The following is a 22,769-nucleotide window of genomic DNA, read 5'->3' on the forward strand; positions in this document are numbered from 1 at the left end:
ATCGTCTCTAGCAGCAGGCTTTAAATAAAGCAGCTCTATTCAAAGGTGTATTTCCTAATGGGTGGTTTTGTACAGGTGATCATAGTAAGAAGCGACAAATTTACAGATCTGCCGCCCAACATATAAAGACATTAGATTTTAGATGGCACTACGCTAGCCCCCTACTTCATAAACTGTTTATGGAATGGTATTTCTGTCCATTTGTTGCCTTTTATCACAGGAGCCAACAAAACTCTTCTTATTTTCAGAAGTAAATAAATAAAGCGGGACATTCCCCATGTTCTGCGAAGTGAACAGTGTGAAAGTAAAGCCATGCTGCTCTGCACTGTCCGTGATGACTGAAGCACTGCCATGCATACACAGATCCTTCCCTTGTGGAAGTTTCTATTGCTTTCAGGGAGTATTTGTAAACTGCAAGTGAGATGACTAGTGGAAACGGAAGGATGTTTTTAAATGCGGCCACTCTGCAGCCCAGTGTTTGCTGGCTTGCGCATATGTTCACATAATACCATCAAGAAAATCAATACAGTCAATACAAGGGGTCACCTAATGACTTCAGGTTCTGAATGCCCCCAGGAAACAGGTTTTTTTCCCCAGGAAAAGCTATCACTTAATTATTGCTGTTATGCAGTATGATTGACAGTTAAACATACTGCAAGGAAAACTCTTTGCAGCTGACCGTCAATAAGGTGTTTGGCAACGAATGCCCCTAAACCCATTGTTAAACTTGGACTACTCAATGCACTGGGCTCTCACCTGCCGGATTCAATGGAGTTTATTCTGCCCCACAGCAAGAGGATTAGCACATTTAACTCTCATCAGTACTAATCCCAGCTGACCCGGAAGGCTTATTTTTAATGACACCGCTACAAGAATCAACTAAAGGACCCTAGCACAAGAAAACCTAAGGACATACAATTCATATGTCCCTCCTTGGAGTTTCTGATGTTTTCCATTTGTCCTTATAATTAATACCTGATTGGAGTTTTTAATGTAGTGCTGGAACATAAAAACATATTGCTACTTGTAGAGCTGTTAAAAAATATGTATATACATAGGGTGTTACAAATCGGGGGAGAAAGGGAAGTTTTTGGTCCTTACACTAGTGGACAGGGTCAGCTCTGTCTCTGCTAAACAGGTTTGGCCATTTGTTTCCTGTAACAGCTATTCTCCCTTAACCATTTATCTTTAGTGATCTGTCATGACCTTTTCAAGCTCTCATTTATGACAGCTTCCAGATACAGTGAGTCAAACTCCACTGGAAGCAAACTATCACACCCAGATAGTTTGCTCAAGAGCAGAAAACATGCCTAACACTGTCCTACTTCAATGCCAGCATATAAATCCTTCCTTAACAAGACAGTTCAAAATGAACTGAAAAAGCCTCCAATGTACATATTTTCAGGAGAATATCATTTTTACACGTGTTTAGAGTTGGGGTAATGAAGAGACTGCAGATAATAAATAATGAAAACATTTCCCCACCTTAAAGCTATGATTGTCTCACTGAACATTACAGAAATGTATTTTGTAAGCATTGCGGCACTAAATATTTTAGTGCTGAATCATTTTTTAATATAAAGTATTTGCAAGAGTGTCATAGTTCACTTATCTATGCATCATTAATCAAATTTGCACAATTTAAACTCGAGCCTATAAAAGCTCCATTATTGCTTAAAAATTATTGAATGGCTTTTTTATTAAAATCCTGTCATCCCTTAGCTTTCAGGTTTGCAGAGCATTTAGAAGAGTAGAAAGGCTCATATTAAAACCATTACAGAACGGCAGCTATATTTTGTTCCACTTCAACATTCTACTGGGCTATAAAAATCTTTTGGTCTGATAAACAGGTTTCCTAATTTTGCAGGGACTGATTTTAAAAAGTTCAGTCAACAATAAGTTTTCCTTTGGGAAACAGAGACAAAAGGGGGCGGGGGGGAGAAATCAGCAGTGACTTTCTTGTAGAAGGAATATGCGCAAGCTGATTGGAGGGAATAAAATGCTCAAATATTTCCAACTGTGCCAATAGAGTGTGGGGGGGTTGCTGCAGAAATATTATTAGCCATATTAGACAACAGATTTATGGTAAAACAGACGTGTTGTGATAGGAAAGTGAAAGTGTCCACGATGGACAGACAGTTACTTGCAACAGCTACTTGTTTTCCTTAGCTTTATAGTGTAGATGGATTTACCTAACTGAACATCAGTGGTGAATCGAAGCCTGTGGATCATGCTGACTTTGAAGGACTTGTAATGGTGGCTACTAAGCATATCTTGAACTGTAGCTATATCGATCTGAGGATCTTCTTCTGAGATCTCTTCTCCTCTTGAACCTGCAAACAAAAAATCTGACTTAAAATATGGCATACGCAACTTAAACCAGAACACGGAGATTGTCTTGCAATTACAAATGCAGTAGTAGGTGTACATGGTGATGCTAGCAGATATTTTAAAGAAAAACATAGCTTCAGTACCCACGTGTCTGAAGATAGAAGCAGATCCTATACTTGGATCAAAGCAAAAATATAAACTCATTACAAATATATATTAAAAAAAATAGGTTTAAAAATGTTTAATTGCCACATAACAAAATCTGTGGAAAACCGTGATGGCAGGTTCCATTAAGATGCAATCATATCCTAAAGCAAACTTCTCTAAGGGTATGTCTACATGTGCATTTAAGCGTGACTAAATTTAATGCGCATTAAGCAATTTTTGGCAGGTATCTACACATGCAGGGACTTGGGACTAAAGTTAGTACCAAGTCCCTGCAGCCCTGCCATGTGCCCCTAGTGGGTGGGCAGACCCAGCACTAAAGTTAATGCCAGATTACACCTACACATGCGTTAGTGTGCTTTAACTAATCATACCTGCATTTGCAGGTATCAAATTTAGGTGCGATTAGCCTAATTTCACCATTTTTTAATGCACGTTAACACGTCTCGTGGACATGCCCTACGTGGAAGATCTCTCATGCCCAGTGGCTGTGTTCACACTACCCCGCCTGTGCTTCACTGCAGGGACTCTGCATGCATCTTCTAATCCAGGAATTGTTTTGCCAAAAGTGCATCCCTGCCTGAACCAGGAGAACCAGTGCCAGACTATTCTGGGCTGAAGGGAGTCACGTTTTACACATCCAGCATTCCTGGTAACACAACGTACAGATGCTACTGGACACTGGGATCCATCTAGCAACACAGCTTTAGTCTACTTTAATATTTTACTATTGTGGGATTTAACTGTCATATTCACTTCTTTACGTTCCCCCTGAATCCACTAAAACTCTCATGTGCCTGACAGTCCGGGCAGTGCCTTCATCCTTGCGTTGTGAGGCCTATATGGAGAAATCATTTTATTTACTGATTGGTATTCTCATTACTGCTGCAGGTACTAGCTTTACAAAAGGTAACATCTCATTAAGCCAAAATGCCAATTACTGAAGAATATAACACGCTTTTAAGATTTTTACATTTTATGATGTTGGATTAACACCAATTTAAAAATTACTATAACGTGACATAATTTTTTACAGAGTAATTTCTATGCCAGCTGCTAATAAAGCATCGTGGCTCTAAATGATAATTCAGATGCTTTTAGATAAAGTGGTGCATAAATATGGTTGAAAATTGATTTAGCTTCTTGCACAAGATACTGAAGAATGACACATTTTGTTTAATACACCAGCTAATGTAGTCCTAAAAGCTGAAACAACTGCCAGTTCACACTCCTAAATTTGCTGTGGGAGATTAATGAAAACTTTATATTTTGCTGAAATTTTAATAATGGGGAGATGAGACGACAGAATTTTACTAGAGGTCTTAAAGCTACAGTATAACCAGCAAAAGGCTTGTCAATTCCTATATATTAATTCTGTTCAAGACTTATGTAGTTGGAGCTGGCTCAACACACTAATGCTTCCTGCATTGACCTCCTACTCTAGTGGTGTAAATTCATCTGCCATTTGGGGATTTCAAGTCATAGTGAAACTAGAGTAAGTTTCCATGTTTGGATTCTGGCAACAAGGGGATTGTTTGCTTTTATGATAGGGAAGGCAACAGCTCCCAGGAGAGGAAAGCTACGGCACGTGTCAAACACACGCGCCTGATTCAGAAGCAGGCTTCCTTTTAATGGGGATAATTTGGGATTTAGAACCACCGCCTATTTCTTTTCGCAGGTGCTAACATCACAGCAGCGGCCAGGATCAGTCTAGACCCGTGGGGAGGAGGGAAATTAAACCTTATACTCAATATCTTTTGCCCTAGCAAAAAGTTTTCCCCCTTTCAGTTTGTGAATCCACAGCCAGATTCTCCTCGCTGTACTACACCCTGCTCCCACCACCTGCAGAAAAGTCGGGATCCTAAAACTACATACTTTGAAAGTATATTTTAGAGTATGTATCAAGAGACACATTTTCCAAAGACACTGGCCCAGCAGCCTTCCCCATTCCCCCTCTCGTGTAAAAGAATTAGACTAGCGATGTCCCTCGCCACACACATATTAGCTTCCCAGTATTACAGTTACAAATGGGACTATATCATTCGGCATTTTTTTTTTTTTAAGTCCAATGAAATGGTCCATATAAGTATGCGAATGTGTGCACACCCTCTTAATACTGTAACCATTCCATGCTAGAGAATGACAAGATAAATTGTAATGGCTCCTTCAGAGACATTACAATGTATTTTGTCAAAGACCCCTGTGTTAATGTCTCTATACTATGGATTATCATAATGTATCATGTCAAACTCTCATGCTGCAGTACTTCAAAGATACAATGAGATATGTCAAACTTTTGGTGCACTTAAAAGCATCTAAGAAACCCTATGGCTTAAAAGGTGCTAGGGAGGAAAGCAAGAAGGGCAGTAATGGAATAGATTGCCTCAGAATAAAAAGAAAACTGACTAGAAAAATAAGTTAAAGGACTGAGTTCAAGAGATAAAACTAGTGAAATGCCAATTTAAAGCCGCCACTTATTCTTTAAATTACCCAATTGCGCTTTAACACTGCAGCATTTCATCCATAACATTTTGATACAACCCACAGAACAGCAATATTACATGGTCAAGTATATTACCGCCTGAAGCCATATCATCTGCATTGCATCTGATGCCTAGCTAAGCATGGTCTGGCTGGGTGCGTATTTGATAGGCAGTCTCCAAGGACCGCTTTGGTGCCACAGGGACTGCGGTAGATGAGTCAACAGTGGTATTCTTCGTTCGGAAACCACTGACCCACCTATGACGGCGAGACGATATTAACCCCACCGCCCCAGTCCAGTTCCAGGTTAATTCTGGATCGGCCCTGGAGAGTAATTAACCTTCTGCCTCCTGAAACCCTCCTCGGGTTTTCAGTCGAATACAGTTTCTCTCAAAGGTTTTATTTCTTATGCTAAGCTTCGGTATGCTGCAGTACGCACCATTAGCTATTTGCCATGTTCTTCTACCCAAGGGGGAGCAGTATTTTAATGGTGGGGGAAGAGAATCACTTTATGTTCCTTAAGTATTAAATAGTTCCTGAAGTACGAAATGGCTCCAATGCACTGCTCCTCTCCTAGCATCTCCCATCAACAGTTTCCCAGAACACATTATGAACATTGACACTAGCAATATACCCCGATGAGTATTAATCTCCACTGGATTTTAATATTTGAATATTCCGTCAATTTTTAAAGGATGAAGGACAACTGCTGAGCTAAGCAAGCTCCATGAAGGTAGACTGCAGTGGAAGTGTTCCAGACCCTCTGTGAATCACGGTTACCTTTGCTAATTTGGTTTTACGTGCATGGAACGGTTTAAGATTCAGGTCTGTAGGATTTCTGTCGTTACTGCTCATGGGACAGAAGCCAGGAATTCCACCATCAGAACAGATCATCTGTCTGAAGATGGCAAGACACTAAGACCCCTGAGGGTGCATTGGATAATAGCAGTAATATCAGTTACAACGGAGATAAATGCCCTGCAGGGAAAAAACCTGACTATAGAACTTGGCATATTGCTCCTTCCCCTGCAGCTTTATAAGAATGTCTCGGAGACTGAAGGAATTCAGCAATGGAGGAAAGAGCCATCTCCAAGAGCTGATTGGAGGCAACATCATAAAAAATACTTTCCACATGCAAGCAGCTGTGAATAAACCTGTCAAATATTTACAGGCCTGTCAGGGCATTTGTAATGGAGATCACAATGTGGCTTTTGAATGTAAAAGCTTCTGCTTGGCAAGGCAATCAGCTAAAGTGGACTCTCCAGGTCTATTATTTAGACCAAGAGCCTATCCAGCAATTCTTCTGAAGCCAGACACTACTCCTGTGACTGGGAGAACAGATTTCTATTTCAAAAACCGCAGTCCTTTAAAAAATGGTTTCTAAAGGACAAAGGTGCTAAGTTCACAAATACCTTTGTATTGCTATCATTTCATTACCTATCTAACGAGAGGTGGCTCTGTGAAGTTAGACTGCCACAAATGACTTGGGGATTTTCTGTATAAAAGCAGCAGAAATGAGAAGTGAGAAAAGCTGAGGCTAGGCACTGGAGAAACAGAGCACCAAGGAAGACCACTAGGAAAAGCGCCAGGAAAAGAAACGAGTTTTTCATTGTGATCCCTACAACAGGCTTCTGTCATCATGGGGCAGGGAGGAAAACACTAAGGAAGGCTCCAGAGAGGACCACTGCCTGTCCACTGACCACAAGTTCAGCAAAAAAACCCATAGATGAACCCCAGAAAGAAAGAAGAGGTATGTAATCCTGATCTGTGACCCCTGGAGTGCAGAATGAGAGCAGCTATTCTCTGATCTTTCTAGGCTTTCACAGCGCTGCACAAAAATCTGCAGGGCACCCTTGCAAGGCTGCAAGGGACCAACAAGGACCGTCTGTGCTTAGCGCTCAGAACCAGTTCAGATTCAAGGTCTTTGCCCATAGGCAAAACTTCAAGATCACTGGCATCCCCTTCTGCTAGTATGACGTGGATGCAGTTCAGGCAGTGGACTGCACGATGAAGTACAGAAGTCAACCTTCGCTCCTGGATGCATGGCTCACTTTCAAATGGTGAAAGAGGTAAGCAGCAAAGAATGGAGGGTTGGGTCTAGGAACTTCCAAGCAAGATGCCCAAGGAGTCACCAGGACCAAGGCAGATCATCCTCCTCAAAGACTAGGCATGCACTGGCACATGAAAATGGTAAACCCTTAGCATTAAAGGTATCCCAGAAACACTAGCTCTAGCACAGCTACTTAAATACAATCAAAATGACATCTTCAAGAGCAAGCACATCTGTATTTCCCCAATAAAACAAAAATACAAGGTTAACTGCATTGCAAAAACGTCCCCTTATTACTTTAATGTACTAGTGTATTGCTTAATGAAAGATCTTAATTGTAATTCAATTAATTACATACACAGAATCCCCAATTACATTTTCCAATAAGACACTGGCTTTGGTACAGGTCTAAAGGCACTTAACCAATATTAATATATTAAGACCAATTTCCCTTGAATACTAATTACTACCTAATGATAAAATGAGAAAGAGGAACTTTCCAGAAGCAGGATAGAGAGAATAAAACTAAATTAGCCATGAATAGTTAGCTGCTTCTCATAAAAGCATTTTAGGACTGTAAAATGCAAGCATTCAGCTTGAATATAAATCTCACTTGTAAGCTGAAAAGTTCCAAATACAAGCAATGGTTTATTAGTTGGACTATCACTAATAAACCTTGAAAGCATAGGAGATTTCTTCAGGTGTATTTCTATTAATGAAGTTTTTCTGTTTTACTTTGTACTATGAAATATAAACTACATCTTTGCCCAGAATAAACTGGCATCTATTTTACCACCAGCTGTTTGGCTCCACGTGAAAAAAAATAAATAAATGAGCATATTTAAAGAATAATAGTTCTCCCAACAAATTCTTCTTTACCAGCATACATACCCAAGTTCAACAAAAATAGTTTAAAATGTGACCGAACCTAAAATATGGTTCTTTGTATTTGATGTGAAGATTGCCATTCATTAATTATTTTATTAATGAACACAAATGAACCTCTATTTTTAGCCTCATCCAAAGATAGATGCACCATCGCCAGGTCCAAGTTCTCTGAGGCGATTTTGGAAACCCTTATATAATCACCGTTCTGCTGGATGTTTAGGTGCACGCAGCGAGCGCTGTTTGTCGCCAGGGCGGTGTCAACCCTCCTCACCCACCAGACCAGAGGCAAGAGAGGCTGGTTAAACTCTGAGGATCAGTCACCATTCAGAGGAGAAGCCACAGGCAAGAGGGAGGGATCGTGGACTCTCGAGAGGACTCACCAAAATGCAAGGAGCATTTCAGAATGGCGAAGAGGTGGAGGCAGGAGGCGAGACTGGCACCTGCTGTTCTGTTTAGGTCTACACAAGTCTTGCACTAACCGATGCAACGTGACTGGTCCTTGCAAGGCTTGCAGAACGCGTGCGTCCATTCTCTGTTCACTATTGTGCCTGTGAAGAGGGACCCATGCACAAGGTGGGAGTTCTGGGGGTCATTAACTTACTGGGAGGCTTGAGGAGGCTGACATCATCTCAGGGATCTAAGGCATCTGGGACATGAGACCGTGAACTCGTACCTAGGGCATGTGCCAGGAAGGCCCAGGGGTGAGCTCCGGCTTAAGCTTCCTTGGCTCTTAGCAGACTGAAGGGTGCCCAGGTACAGGGCAGAGATGCAAACACAGCGACCTGGTGAGAGAACACCACCACGTCTGTGTGACATCTCCATCCCAGCAGAGGTTCCTGGGCACAGCATTAGGCAGGGCACTGGGAATTGGCTTTCCTCTGCCTACATGCATTTTTGATGCACTTTTTGCCCATATCTGTCAGCAACAGCACGGCCATTGGGTCACTCGGTTACGTTCTGCTGCTGATCCAGAGCTCCTCACAGGAACGTCCGCTTTGCAGTCCAGGCTGCTAGAGGAGCAGCCTCTAAAAAGACCCCTCAGGGAAAGGCTGCAGGGGTCCAATGAATGACTGGGAGTGATCAGAAGAACTGGCATCAAGGGGAGTTTTTGCAACACTGCCTCAGGTGCCTTGCTGGGCTGGTCTCTCCTGCCCCAGGCGGTGGCACTAGCGCAGTACTGCCTCAAGGAAGAAGACTGCCACCAAGTCAATAGCGGGCACTCAGGCATTTATGGAAATATGAACCGGGGGAAACCTTTTACTGAAGCCGGTATGTGGGCCCTTGTTTAATAACAACTAACCTGCTAAACTTTTTTGCTATAGTAAACTCAAAATTTGATATACAAAAATAATTTAGAGGTGCGCCCAAATCATTAGAACACGCTTCATGAAATTTAATACTATGAAACAGTTGGGTTTGCTGAGCAAGATTAAAGCTTCACTGTTTCGACTTCTATAGCCACCCTTCCAACATGTGTGTGGTCCCCTACAACAGTGCGGCACACAAATAAAGGTGGAGAAGCTCTGTCTGTACTGGATGTAGGCCAGGAGTTCAGAACAAGAGACCTGAACTCAGCTCTGACCGACCCGATATTAGACAAGTCACTTCTGTTTTTAATCTCAGTTTTGCCACTGTTAAATGGGTGGCCCCATCGCTTACCTGAGGTAGGCATTACCCCCATGATGCTCCTTCATCTTTCTATGTCCTATCCTTCTAGGAAGGAATTAAGAAAGAAATACTCTAGCCTGATGAACACAAATGAAAGGTTTACTCCATAAGAAGACCAGAAATTCCACTGCTCCTTGACAAGGGCTCCAGTCACCACTGCTGAAATAGGAGACTTCTTGGTAGTGTCTATGAGCTCAATTAAACCTATGCCATTTTTTTGGACTAGTGAAATCAAAATGTTGAGAGCTGCACCGCACCACAAGTTGGGGGGCAGAGGGAGAAGGAGCAGCAAAGCAAACAAACAGAACCGAGAGCTTGGTCACTGAGAAAGCAGGAAAGTGATGGACGGACCAAAAAGGATCACCGGACAACTCTTACAACTCTGCCTCCTGTTCAAAAACTTTATGAAACTTGGAAAAAGACAAAAAGAAGGAAAGGAAAAAGGAATGTTTAATTAGCATTTCTAGAGAGAAAATCGTTGGTTCCCACATGTAAACAAACCCCGCGGCTGCACACCTCTGCTCTCGCGGCATCCACGCGGTTAATCCCTTCTAAAGCTGTAAAGAACGCTGGCTCCTTGAGCAGCGATATTGATATGGTAAAATATATTGCAGACTAATCACTTGATCCACTAAATAGTGCTTGCAACAGAAAAGGATTTATATTTCAAGTGTTTTTCAGGGCTGGTCATAACTTTACAGAACAGAGTTTAACAGAAAAAGATTAATCATGAAGTGATAAACAGGATGCAGACTATTTACCAAAAGGTATGATATCAATCATTTCCCTTCGGAGTATTCTTTTGGCACGGTTGGAAAGTGCCTTAGGAAACAGAGTCTCTTCAAAACTTACTTGCCCAGACGGCACAGCCTGTATTCCAGCATGCGTAACTTATGTGAGCTTAAGCGATTTACAAGAGCAGAAGTGAAAAGGGCAAACGTACTGTTCTCTCGGACCAGGCAGAATTCCAAAGTGCTCTGGCTCTCCAAGGTACAGTCTAAGTCTACGGGGACATTGGGTTCACTCTGCTTCTCCAGCCGATACTGAGGACCTGAAATATAAAATAACTTGTGAAATTTTCTGGATCCTGATTGAAGGACAGCTCATCATGTTCAGTTAACAAGAGAATATTTCAATTCTAGAGGCAAAGCAGATAGATGTTTATGTCTCAAGCTCTTCCACCAAAAGGGAACTTAGTAATAAAGAAGTGGAGGATGGGATGTTTAGAAAATGCACGGGAAGACAGATTACTCCATCCAGCTCCCATGGTCTGACACTTCGTGCCCCCTTCACTGCCAAAAAGGTACAACAGCAGACGCTTCTGATCTCAACCCAAGTTGCTTTTTTTTTTATCCTGTGTATCAACTCAGGCACTAGAGCTTGCTGTAAAGTCATCAACTTGGATCTTGGAGTGTAAAAATCTTTGATTATTTGGGTACCTTTCTTGAGGCAGAAAAAGTAAAATGCATTTGCTCCCTTTGACTCTGCATACAGTGAGAGCAAGGCAATTGTGAATGCTATTGTGAGGCCTGCAATTTGCCTCAGAAACGCAGCTATTCTCTAATGCTGTCTGGAAGCTGAAGCACATTGTGAAGAGAAGGCAGATGAACTGCAGAATAGCTAAACAATTCCCATTTAAAGACACACTGGGCCCCTTTGCTTATCTGAGTTCATCCCTCCCCCAGCCCAAAGTAAAATGAAACGAGTGCCTTCCTTCCTGAGGGCTCAAACAAACGTGCGCGTGCACAGACACGCAGGTGGAGTGGAAAGTGGCAAGAAAGGCTGCCCACGCACGAGGCAGGCGGGCGACTGAGCCGGCCACAAGAGATGCTTGCCTCGGTCTGCGCACAACTTGCTTGCACAGAATCCTGCATTTTTTACATCTGATTGCAAAACTTGGTCCTGCGCTACTGCCGTTTTCCTTTTCACTAGTGACTCTATAAAAGCCTACACTTGATGCTCCTGGGACTGTCCTCTTATGCATTTGCAGTGGTTACCGGTACTCTTTTCCACATTCCACTATTATCCACAAGATAATGTGACAGATTTATTTGTTAACAGGAGCGCACGCTTCCAGTTATCGTTGCTTCCACAGCTGCAGGTAAGAGGTCCCAATGCCAGATGGAACGTGATACTAGTTTACTGGCTGTAAGAAGCAGCAAGGGTCATCGACACACGAATCTGCTGTACTATAGATCTGAATACTGTTAACTGCTGAATATGAAAAAACGCAGTAGGTGTGGAGACAGAATTAGATACAAGTATGGCCCTCTGCTACTTCCGACCAATTATTTTCAACTACCTGCGACTTAACTGTTGATTTTTTTTGAGCTTCAAGTGTCAATCTACCATTTCTCAATTAATTCAAATCCCCTGAAAAGGAAGATGTTATTAATTAGACTAGTATTTGCCAAGTTATAGTAAGTATTGCGATAAATCAGCGCGAGGACAATAGGTAGATTTGTTTTTTTCATGCCCTTCTTTCATAATGATCCCAAAGTTTTAGACCTAAAACTGAAATGAAACTATATATATGGGGTTCACTTCTCTAAGCTAAACGAAGCCAAGTCCAGGGAATTGCAGGACTGCTAATGGAGCAGCAAACCAAACCTTCACGTAATGGACTAGGACACAATGAGAAGAGAAATGTATGCAAATGAACCTGCAAGGGGGAACCCAGGCAGGAAGAACTCAGCTTATAAACAGGAGGCTGGCTGAGACGCTGGGGCCAGCGTTCACGCTCCTACCAGCAGTGTCACTAGACCGGCTGTCAAACACAACCAGCTAGGAACCTGGTTTTCTCACTTATCCAAAAGAAGAAGCCTGATCATATTTCTGTTCACAGTTACAATGATTTAAAGAAAACAATGATATTCAGGAACTCCTTTCAGTCAGCAAGGAACATATACTCAAACCTTGGCTGCTCAGCAAACAGGGAGTAAAGGTAATGCGGGCCTTTTTGTTACAATACCTAATGCAGCTCCAGCACTAGTTTTCTAGGGTTCAGGTCTTGCTGCGCAATACAAAATCTTACAAATAATTCTACTGAAACAGGTATTTTAAGAACAACCCAAGTGTTTTAAAAGCCAATCAGCCCACTTATTTATCCCCATTCTGGAAACTCACCCGCTCCTTGCAAAGAAAAGCACTGATAAGTCAAAGAATAGCCTACGTTTCTGAAATAAGCACTTTTACATTACACAACTATTTTTGTTAAACATTTTAACCACACTAACTTTAAAAGTGGCTTCTTATACAGTGTGAATCTTCTGAAGGGAAGGCAAATACTTCCATCCACTTGACACTTAAAGCACAACCTCCCTCAATGCTCGTGCCCTGCCCAGGGGAGAAGCACAAGAGTCTAGAACAAGCAACTGTTTTTCTCAAGTCACTAAAAACACCACCTGATCTACTGGGCTAAGTATGTAACTAAGGTTTTTAGTGATACAAAGTGTCTCTAAATAGGTCTTAATACAACAAATTTGTTGAAATCATGAAATCTATTCCTTCTCTATTAGTAGTTAAATAGTTCTGAATGCTTTACTGACTTTGAATTATGATAGTATATGATGAAATATTTAAAACATATATAAAAAAAATTAAGTCTTTTAGCCTCAGATGGCATGCCTAAGAGATGAAATTTGTTAGCCAATTAATTTTAAATTTACTACAGCAGAGTTTCAATTACAGCTCCTCATTTCGTTTCCCCAGAAGTCATGTGAAGAGCACACCGCATGTTCCGAGTGTATTCTGCTCTTGAAATAGCACATTATTTTTCTGTAAAATGGAGTCTCCTTATTCCTGGTGACTTTCAGAACAGATGCAGAGCCAGGCTATTTGCAGGCCACAGGAGGAAAGCAGAACTGCTCCCTCTGTGCCCAGCACAATCAGCAATTGCACAAGTAGCTGGTTCCAGGCATTTATAAAACAAATTGCACTCCAAGAAAAAGCAGAGACATTTGATCTAAGCACAAATAGCAAAGGGAGCAAAGTGTGTACTGCACCATTTCCTCCTCCTGTGCCACAGGAGATCTTGGAAAACTGGCTCAAAAATGAAGAAGAAAGGTGTGGTGGTTACACAAAACTTACTGAGCACAACATTCAAATGAAATACCAGCACAATCAATCTGTGTCGTAAAGCTGCTGTAAGTGGCAAGATCAAGCAGATTCAGGTGGAAGGCACAAGCCTGCTTAGCTCATCTTGCTACCGGGGCACAGTGGAGCGTGATTTCCAGAAGTCCCCATGCAACACCCAACTGCTTCAGCACCTACAGAGCAGGCGAAGCAGACGAGAACGATGGCCTGAGTTACTGCTTCAGCCTCCAAGTTCCTGTTATCATAGTGACTCGTTCAAAAGCAGAAACCACTGCAGCATAGGAAGTGTTTCACCTCACTAGATTCTGTGAATCCTATTCTATTTGTGCCCAGATTCCAGGCGGCAGAGATCAGACCAGTATTACGGCTGTTATCATCTTCGTAACAACAGAACGCAACACGTCCGAGGGCAGGCGAGCGAGGATCCCACGAATCGCAGCAGTTCTGCCACGGCCCCTTCAAAGCTGGTGCAGCTTGCTAAGTCGTACCAGCTGCCGTGCACAAGCACTGCCACGTGCACGTGGAATCGGTTTTTGGAGGATGGAGGTGGGGGGAGGGAACGCGTTTCTCAAATCCCGGGATCTGTGATCCCTCCTTAAGATGCCAGAAAGGTGCTGACGAGACATGGGCCTAACTCCGTTTCCAAACACTGGCTGCAGGAGGTTAGAGAGGTCAGGGCCAGTCACGGTTTCCTTCCACCACAGCTCTGAACCCGCTTGTGAGGGCATAGCCCAGGACCCCTGCCACCGGTACGCGCACGGACAGACCTGAAAACCTGCATGGTGTATCTGCAAACCCTGTGAGCCTTCTCCCTTCATCCCTTTCCCTGTCATTCCCACCTGGAGTCTTCTCCTGACATTAAACTGGAAGCATTTACTTGCCGACAAGATGCCCAGTGAACAGGCGCAGCAGCAATATAGATGCCATTTTCACAGGGGGTAGTTTTCAGTAGTATGCCCAGACATCCCACTGCTGGAAGCTGTAGTTTTCATTTACCAGCATATTCTGATTTTTAAAGTATCTTTTTTTACCCACTATTGTGTGAAATGCATAGCAGGAGAACCAGTGATTTTGGCTATACACAGTGCTCCCACAGAAAATAACATAAATTTTTAATTTCAGTTACCACCATTCCAGGTGCATCTGAAAGAAGGACTAGCTGAAAAGGCAAACAAAAGCATCATTTTAAAACTTATTCCCCCTTTAAAAATTATTGCTTACTCAGGTGTGAAGTATAATTAAGATACGGAGTTAAAAAGCAGTGCTCAACAGTGGCGCATCTCCCTAAAGACCACTGACTCTCATGGTCTCGGCCCATGTAAAAAAAGAAAAGTGTGAAAAAAAGAGACTCGGTGTCCTTTCTGCTTAATAAATTCCCTGCCAATGTGCACGGTGCAGCGCTGCTGGTGGTTACACCTTTTTGCATGAGTATGATAGTGGTGAGAGCTATTTTTCAGAACAACTTGTGAATTTCTGCAATTCTATGAATTGCCAAAATCTTCTTAGTATTTAGTTTACAGTCAGATAATGTTTCCTGAGTTGCAGTATGTAACCCAATGAAAGACCGCTACCACAGGGCAGCTGCTGAGGCAATTTCTAGAGAACAGATTCTTTAAAGAAGTAAATATTGTAAAATTCAGGGAGGAGTGTAACTGGGTCTTTAGGCTGTATCTACCCTTTAAAAATAGGTTTAAAATGTCACAAATCTGTATAAAGCTACACGAGCTCTACTTTACAGCAGATGAAAAAACGTAAGAGCGATTCTGTGGAGCAGTTATACTGGAGTAAATAGAAAACTCCTTTCAGATGTTCAAATGATGTATTTATAGTAGAAATATCATGTAACTTAATGGTCTAGTAACAAAATATTGCTCTGGGCATTTCACAACAGAATTTCCACGTTATAATACCACCGCTGGAGGTTTATGGATTTCTGCAATGCTGGGACAAGCATTCCACACACGCTTCAAAGCAAACCTTTAAAATATGGCATGTGAAAGGTAAAGTGGTCATGCACACCCACTTCAGCCGCTAAGTCTTATCTATTCACTGAAAAGACCACGGCTGGAGCATGTAGCTCATGTCTCACTGCAGCTGGCTGAGACACTGGCTCAGCACGCTCACGCACAGTACTGTTCGCACGAGCCAGGATGAGAGGCGGCCCTTTGCGAGACGTCGGCACAGAGGAGTTGGGGCTCTAGAATGGAAATTGCTGTGGCAGGCGACGGGAGCAGGGCAAACGAAACACCTCCCTGTCCCGGGGAAGGGTTAGCGAAAGGGCCGCGGAACGACAGAAGCCACCGTACGGGTGCGCCCAACGCGGAAGGAGAGAGAGATGAACCAGAAGCGTGGTCTGAGGCAAGCCAAGATGGTAAGAGATGAAGCGGTTGGACCTTCAAGCCAATCATTTTTCATTCGCAAACTAGACGCGAGGAATTCAAGGGTATCAACATACCCAAAGGCTACACTCTCTTTAGCTTTCGGAGGAGGTGCTATAGTTGAACCCCTGTTCCAGCAGCCTTTGCAGCCAAGTTGCCTTGGGCTCACTGATCTTAATTTTTGGAGCACGCTGCTGTGCAAAATATCCTGCAAATATGAGCAAGTGCCTAAACATACAGAACTGCAGAAGTCGGCAGGCAAACTCTTCTCTTTTAGCAATGATTTTAATATGCTGATCAGCTACTGCGGAGCAACCTGACCAACTGCAGCATGGAAGTCCATCGCCATTCAGGTACAAGCAATGCTCTCAGCCTCTGGACTCCAAACAGCAAACGTGCATGCAACATTTGAATGTGTGGATCTCCATAACACACATTCCCACCTGTTAAAACGTTTATCTGCCCTCCAGTGCGGTTGCTGGTTGTTTTCTGGGGAAAGGTCTTTATTGTTTTATTTGGTTGTGGCAAACACTGCAGCAGACACCTTTAATCATTAGGAATTAAAAAAAAAAAAAGGTGTACGTGGGCCACGAGGTCGCTGTTGGCTTCCCACAGCACAATATGAAATTTACCCTTGGTGATGAGAACCACAGAGCATAATCAAATTAAACAATTCCCTCGCAAAAGGAGAACGGCCGTGCCTATTACAGACCAGAGCTGCTGCCTAGTTAAATTGCAAAGCTTTCAGAAAGGGTTTTGAAAGCATGACCCATCAGTTCTAATTTTTAAAACTTATCCTTTCAGTCAAGACTAGAAAAAGGCCCATTCCAACTTTTATCTTTACTACAAAGTGCTGTTATCTTGGGCTGATGTCAGGAGCTCTATCTCTCTTTCTGCTGACAAGCAGAGACGAGAGAGATAAGATTGGGAACGAATCTCACTTCTCTGAGTAAATAAATAATCAATACTCATCTAAATGTAAATGAGAAAGTATCCCCCTCTGATAACAGGGCTCTTATCAAAGAGCCAATTTTCTACAGACATTTGGCCTCAACCAAATCACCATCATTCAACCCCAGCCTAATGGCTAAAAATCGTAACTAAATTGAACCGATCACCAGAGATCAACTAAGTTCAGCCCTGGCTCCTCCAGGTTCAAATGTTTGCAATGCAATTTTGCCCCCATTAACTTCCAATGCAATGAGGGATGCTATGGTCAGGGGCTGAATCTGCACAGTAAACAAACTCAAACCCTTCAGAATAAAACAACCCCCTCCCCTCCCAAGAAACCCGTAAAGCGTTTAAACAAAAAACAAAGGAAAGCCAGGCTCTGCCTGTGACAAGTTAAAAGGGATAAAAATGGGGACTATGGTAAGACGGCTCCGTGTACGACTTGGAGGAACTGGGAGAGCTGCAGATTGTTGCCGCGCAACACAACTCCGCTCGTTGCGAGTGTGAATGAAAAAGCACTTCCACCTCTAACGCTCGCTGCTACCACAACACCCCTTTGCCTGGGCCCTGGTCACCCTTTGCAGCCCACTTCTGCCCCGCTCCCAGGTCCTCACCCTGCAGCTCCAGCTTAGCCGGTTTGCTTCTGCGGCGCACATTCTTCTTCAAACCACGTCTCCAAGAGGCCCTGCAGTTGCAGTCAGAAGTCTGCGCTCAGGAGGTTTTAGTCTGTATTTACCATATCTTGACAGCGAGCCCTACCTCACCTCGCGTGCTCCTCTCTGTGAGCGCTCCTTTTCCCACGGTGCCACCCATGACGCAAAAGAAATCTCACTTCAATGAAACTGGTGGGAGTCCTAGTAGAGCTAGTGCTTCAGGAGCTCCCCAGGGTTTCAGCGTGGTGTGTGTAAGCCTACTGAGGTTAGTCAAAAGTGGATGGAGAACTCCAAATCTCGAATCCTAGCCCTGCATCCCATCCAGTGACCCACGCTGCCCAACTGTACAAACAAGGACAGCCCTGCCTGTAGGACGAGTGTTACGTTATTCTGCGTTCCAAGGGGAACATGACCTGTCCCCAAGGGCGGATCCAGCATGGCAGTGATGGGGACACGGCACACGCGCAGTAAAGAGAGCTCGTTGGGCGTATCTCACACACTAACGGGGATGTGGCCAAAGCCCCTTGCTGTGATCATGGATGCCATCCTCTGATGGGCATGTCAGTGCAGCCCTGCATAACTGAGCGATAGGAGCTCACGGGCATGGGGTCTTCCCCTCCCTCATCGCCTGCAAATTAAGGGGGGGAGGGTGGGTAAAGGAGCGTTAAGCAGCAGCACACAGGCCCTGGACTCGGTGAAAGCAGGGGCTGAGTGTTGTAGACACTGCCACAAACATGGAAAAGGGTTTCTGGCTAGATACACCCTCTGATTATGGTGCACCTGCTTTACACTTCACTGGGAGAGGAGGCCACGTCTTTGTTGCACCTCTCCCATTCCCACGGCATTCTGCATTCATTGATGTCATCCAAGGATGGATACACATCCAGTCCCCCTTCCTTTCCTTCACGCCTACTTCCTCTGCAAAGCCTTTCCCTGCTGATCTCTTCAAACACCTCCACGTTTGAAACTGCCCCAGCTTGAGCCTTGGGGGGAAAGGATCGTCTCTCACATCCTGTAAAGTACCTTGTGCATTGTGGTGCTATTACACCAACAGATACAAATAGCTAGGAAGTTAGAGAGAGTTGGAAATCACCCCTGACTGCCAGACACGCAGCAGATGAACAAATGTGAACAGGAGAGTCTCCTAAAAAAACAAAACAAAACAAAAAATCACAGCTGTGCCACAGCCCGGTGGAAAAAGAGGTCTTCTCTGCGTGTAGTGCAAACCAGGAGGGAAAACATTTACAGAAAGCCATCAGATAAAGGTTCAATGCTGGTGTCCGTGGTATTTCCTTATTTCAAAGTTTCTCCTTTTCCAAGTCAAGTAGATTTATAGCTTTATTGCTCCAACCCTAGAACTTGAAAAGATTATTTTTTGAGTTTTAACTGTACCTATATTTATTTTTCTTGTTACCCACTTTTTATTATTACTATAGAAAACATTTGCTGGAAATATGTTACAGCTATTACAAGACCATAAAAAAGAGGAGAGTTTATGTATTTCTATCACTTCAAATAATCTGTCAAAATGTATCAATCACACTAAGTGCAAGGCCATTGAGTACTAGCCTTCACTACCAGCATGAGGAAGAATGGAAAGAGTGCAATCTGAATACTCATTCCACCCGAATCGGCAGCTATGCAAACCAGGACATTACCATCATCTGGAGAGCCTGGCTCAGTTGAAATACTGGTGAGGTTTGGGCTTTGCCACCAGCTTCAAGATGCTGACCGCGGCGTAGGAAACGAAGTAGAGAAGAGAGGCCGTAAACAAAAGAGAACTGGAGGGGAAGAGCCAGGAATACACTGTGGAAAAACAAAGACTTTAAGAGATCTCAGGCCTTCTGTTGGGGAAGGTTTCTTGGCACATTACAGAAAGGCAGGCTTGGCAATGACAGTAAGGACAGCAGAAAAATATGCAAACAGCTTAAGAGGAGATAGCTGAAAAGGCAGAATGTTTACATCCCAAGCCCTAGTGCTACCGGGACACCTCCAAACCTGTTTATTTGTTCAAAATCCCCAAAGGCCCTCAACACCTCTGAAGTGGAGCAAAGATTTTATCTTTGCAAATTCAGATATCACTTGTTAAATACAGACGTTTAAGGGACGAAAACAGACCTTTTAACATTATACACAAGCATCAGATTTTTCAATCCAATCTGTTTTTCTTAACTTGCACTGCTGTGACATTACCAAATTTTACATACAGTTATCTGTCGCTCTCCACAGAAATACAGATGGTTTTCGCAGAAATAAACAGTCATTTATTTGAAACAATTGTAAAATAGTTTATGGAAACCAGTGGTGTAATGCATTCAAATAAATGCCAGGACTGGTTGATGGAGAGCCAAGGTGTTAAATCACACTGTTTAAGAATTCAGCTGTGGGAAACAGATAGTAAATCCAGAGTGACAGAATTTCCAGTGATGGCAAAGGTTTCTGACATCTAGTCCAGTACACAAAAACTACAGCAGTTCAAACCCATTTTACTTAACACTACCTTGACAGCCAGCGAAATTAAAGAATTTAGTCAAAAGCACCTTAAAATAAATAAAGACGCTTCATTTATGTGCTGTGCTTTTGTGGAGTATAAAGCAGGCAATGCTACCAGCCGCAGGCAGTAAATAGCAGCAGAGTATTTTACTTATTTATTGTTATAGGCTTTAATTCTTTTATACTTAACAACGTGTAACTCAAATATAACCAGGAAATGGATGAACTTGTGCTCATGGCAGAAATATGATATTCAAATAAAAATTAAAAAACCCACATATGTGAAGGCAGTGAGATGAGCTTTATATGCTCCTGGGAGGGGAGTGAACACCACAACCGGCATGCTAGACCGACCCAGACCTCTGCCCATCTAAGAGGAAGCGCTCATCGGACACCTTGTTCCCCACCATGTAGAGCGGGGGCTTACTTGCAGCCCTGCTAGAGCAGCATCCGTGCTCTACATTGCATTAGTGTTTCCCTCCTAAGTACAGACAGAGAAGGACACCAGGAATGCAATAGTAGCCACGCAAAACACATTTCACGTGTGAAGCACAGTACTAAGCAGGTGGTTGTGTGGATGCATCCGGAACAGCAACACTAACATCTCTCACCACAGGAAAACAACACCGCCTTCGAGCAAAGAGCAAACGGGAATGCAGAACACACCGCATCCATTACAGCTTTATTACCGATCTAGCAGAATCGATAAGTAGGAGATACCAGGATCAACAACCCTAAAACTGACGGACTCCTGCTAGTCTGCATTTCACATTCATCTCGGGGACCAGCCCGGAAAATCTTATTAGCAAAATTGGTCGATATGCAAATTCACACCAATTGCAAGAGCTGCTTCTTTGCTGGCAAACGGTCCCAAAATCTTTATTCAGTCCTAGCTGTTTAACATATGCTCACGAGTTTCTCCCAGCCACCCAGCGTCTGGCCAGGATTGGCATGCACAGGCAAGGCACAAGTCACTGGCGTTACAACCCTACCACAACAGACCCTGCTGGTAGGCAGAGGGAGATGCTTTGAAGAGCTGGTCCCTAGGATGCTGTCTTCAGCCAGCAGAGATGTATTTACCTTCTCAGAACACAAAAATGGCTGAAGAGATTGTGCTAGATTAAGCCTTCCCCCAACACACGCACAAGACCCAACACCTCTGGCAGAGTCCAGACAAGGGGAAGGTGTCTGTTTCTGGAGGACCACGAATGTGTGGAGGCAGAGGCTCTGACAGCTGATAGGGATGATAAGGCACCCACAGCTGGCCAGGGAGAATTCCCTCATTGGGCAGCAGCCTTAAGCTGACACAAGTGGGAGAGAAGAGGGCAAAGTGGCTCCGATTCCCAGCAGAGATTCTGGGCTGCATCAAACCGTCTTCACAACCTCGTCCCTGCGCCTTCTGTCCTACGCTCCCTCGGCGAAACGGAGCAGCAAGGGGAATAAAGCACAACAGCCGACCAAGGGAGGTACGTTCTTTAAGTGGAGATGGCTCGAATAAAACGCCCTTTAAGAAAACAAGGGGATTACTAAAGTCAAATATTACCAGAGAAAAACTGTGCAAATGGGGAATACATATCTGTAAATACTTACTAGGTAAAATAGCACATGGGAACATTGCAGCTATCAAGAAACAAAGCAGCATAAAGGCAAGGAGGTCTCAGTTAAGCCCGTGTGTTTAACAGAAATCCTATCCTGTAACGGTAAGTAAATGGTTAGATAGGTACAAGGACAACCGTGGCCCTGCCCAGACATGAACACTACAAACTCCCCGGGGAAGTAAGACTGGCTAAACCCTTGTGCACAATCTGTGTTTGCATATGGGGAAGAAAGGGAGGGAAGAGGGAGATGAACAACAATTTTTTCTGGTTATTCTTCACGTTTCTTTTCAGCGGAAATATGTCCTGAGTCGCACAACGAGCAGACATGAGAAGTATGCCACCTCTCTTTAAAAGTCAGTCCAATCGAACGGCTCGCGCACCTTGATCCCATCTGTGTTCTGCATGGTATCCCCTCCAAATTCTCCCTTCCTCCCCTGCTTCCCACCATTTCCCCTTTACCTCTTCCTCACAAATTCTTGCTGCCTCTTCACCTCACCATATCACACACAAGTTACTCGGTTCAGTCCTGCCAACATTTCATTTTCTGGCCTGATCTTTTCCTGACATTAACATCTATGAAATAACTTATGAATTAATTTCCTCCTCACCTGCCACCCCTTATGCTCCCCTAAGCTTGCGATCCTCCCTCTTTCCAGACCTGCCTGTTGATCAGGTGCAAAAGGCAGGTTTTGAAAAGATATTTAGGATTACTGGTCATTCAGTTGACATTTTTTTTTGTAAGAGAAGGTTTATGTGTCACAAACAATTACCCTCTTTCAAAGTGGCCACTACCAGCCATCGCTCTCTTCTGGACTAAAGCCACAGCCCCCCTCAGGGGAGAAGGTGACCCCCCTTATGCTGTGAGCAGGTAGAGATTTTGAGTGTCGTTGAGAGCAAGACAAGAGAGATACTCTTCTAAATATGGCCACTCTTTGAGAAGGATGGGAGAAGACAGACAATTAAAAGAAAGCTGCTTTTTGAGGAACTGAGCTGTAGAACGGCATCCTTCAGCCTCTGC

General features: G+C 43.5%; 1 protein-coding gene across 5 annotated transcripts in view; it reads right to left on the minus strand.

The window, feature by feature from the left end:
* MAPKAP1 (MAPK associated protein 1) overlaps positions 1-22,769 on the minus strand; it is a 138,020-nt gene that overhangs the window by 20,451 nt on the left and 94,800 nt on the right. For 4 of the 5 annotated variants that reach the window (XM_019495313.2, XM_019495312.2, XM_059715755.1 and 1 more), the window contains 2 exons: positions 10,527-10,634; positions 2,193-2,333 (listed from right to left, as the gene is read on the minus strand). In XM_019495313.2, the coding sequence (XP_019350858.1) occupies positions 2,193-2,333; positions 10,527-10,634 (249 nt within the window). The remainder of the gene's footprint in view (positions 1-2,192; positions 2,334-10,526; positions 10,635-22,769) is intronic. The other variant, XM_006275747.4, reaches the window with a different exon arrangement.

This window comes from Alligator mississippiensis, chromosome 12, assembly GCF_030867095.1.
Source record: "Alligator mississippiensis isolate rAllMis1 chromosome 12, rAllMis1, whole genome shotgun sequence".
NCBI lineage: Eukaryota > Metazoa > Chordata > Crocodylia > Alligatoridae > Alligator > Alligator mississippiensis.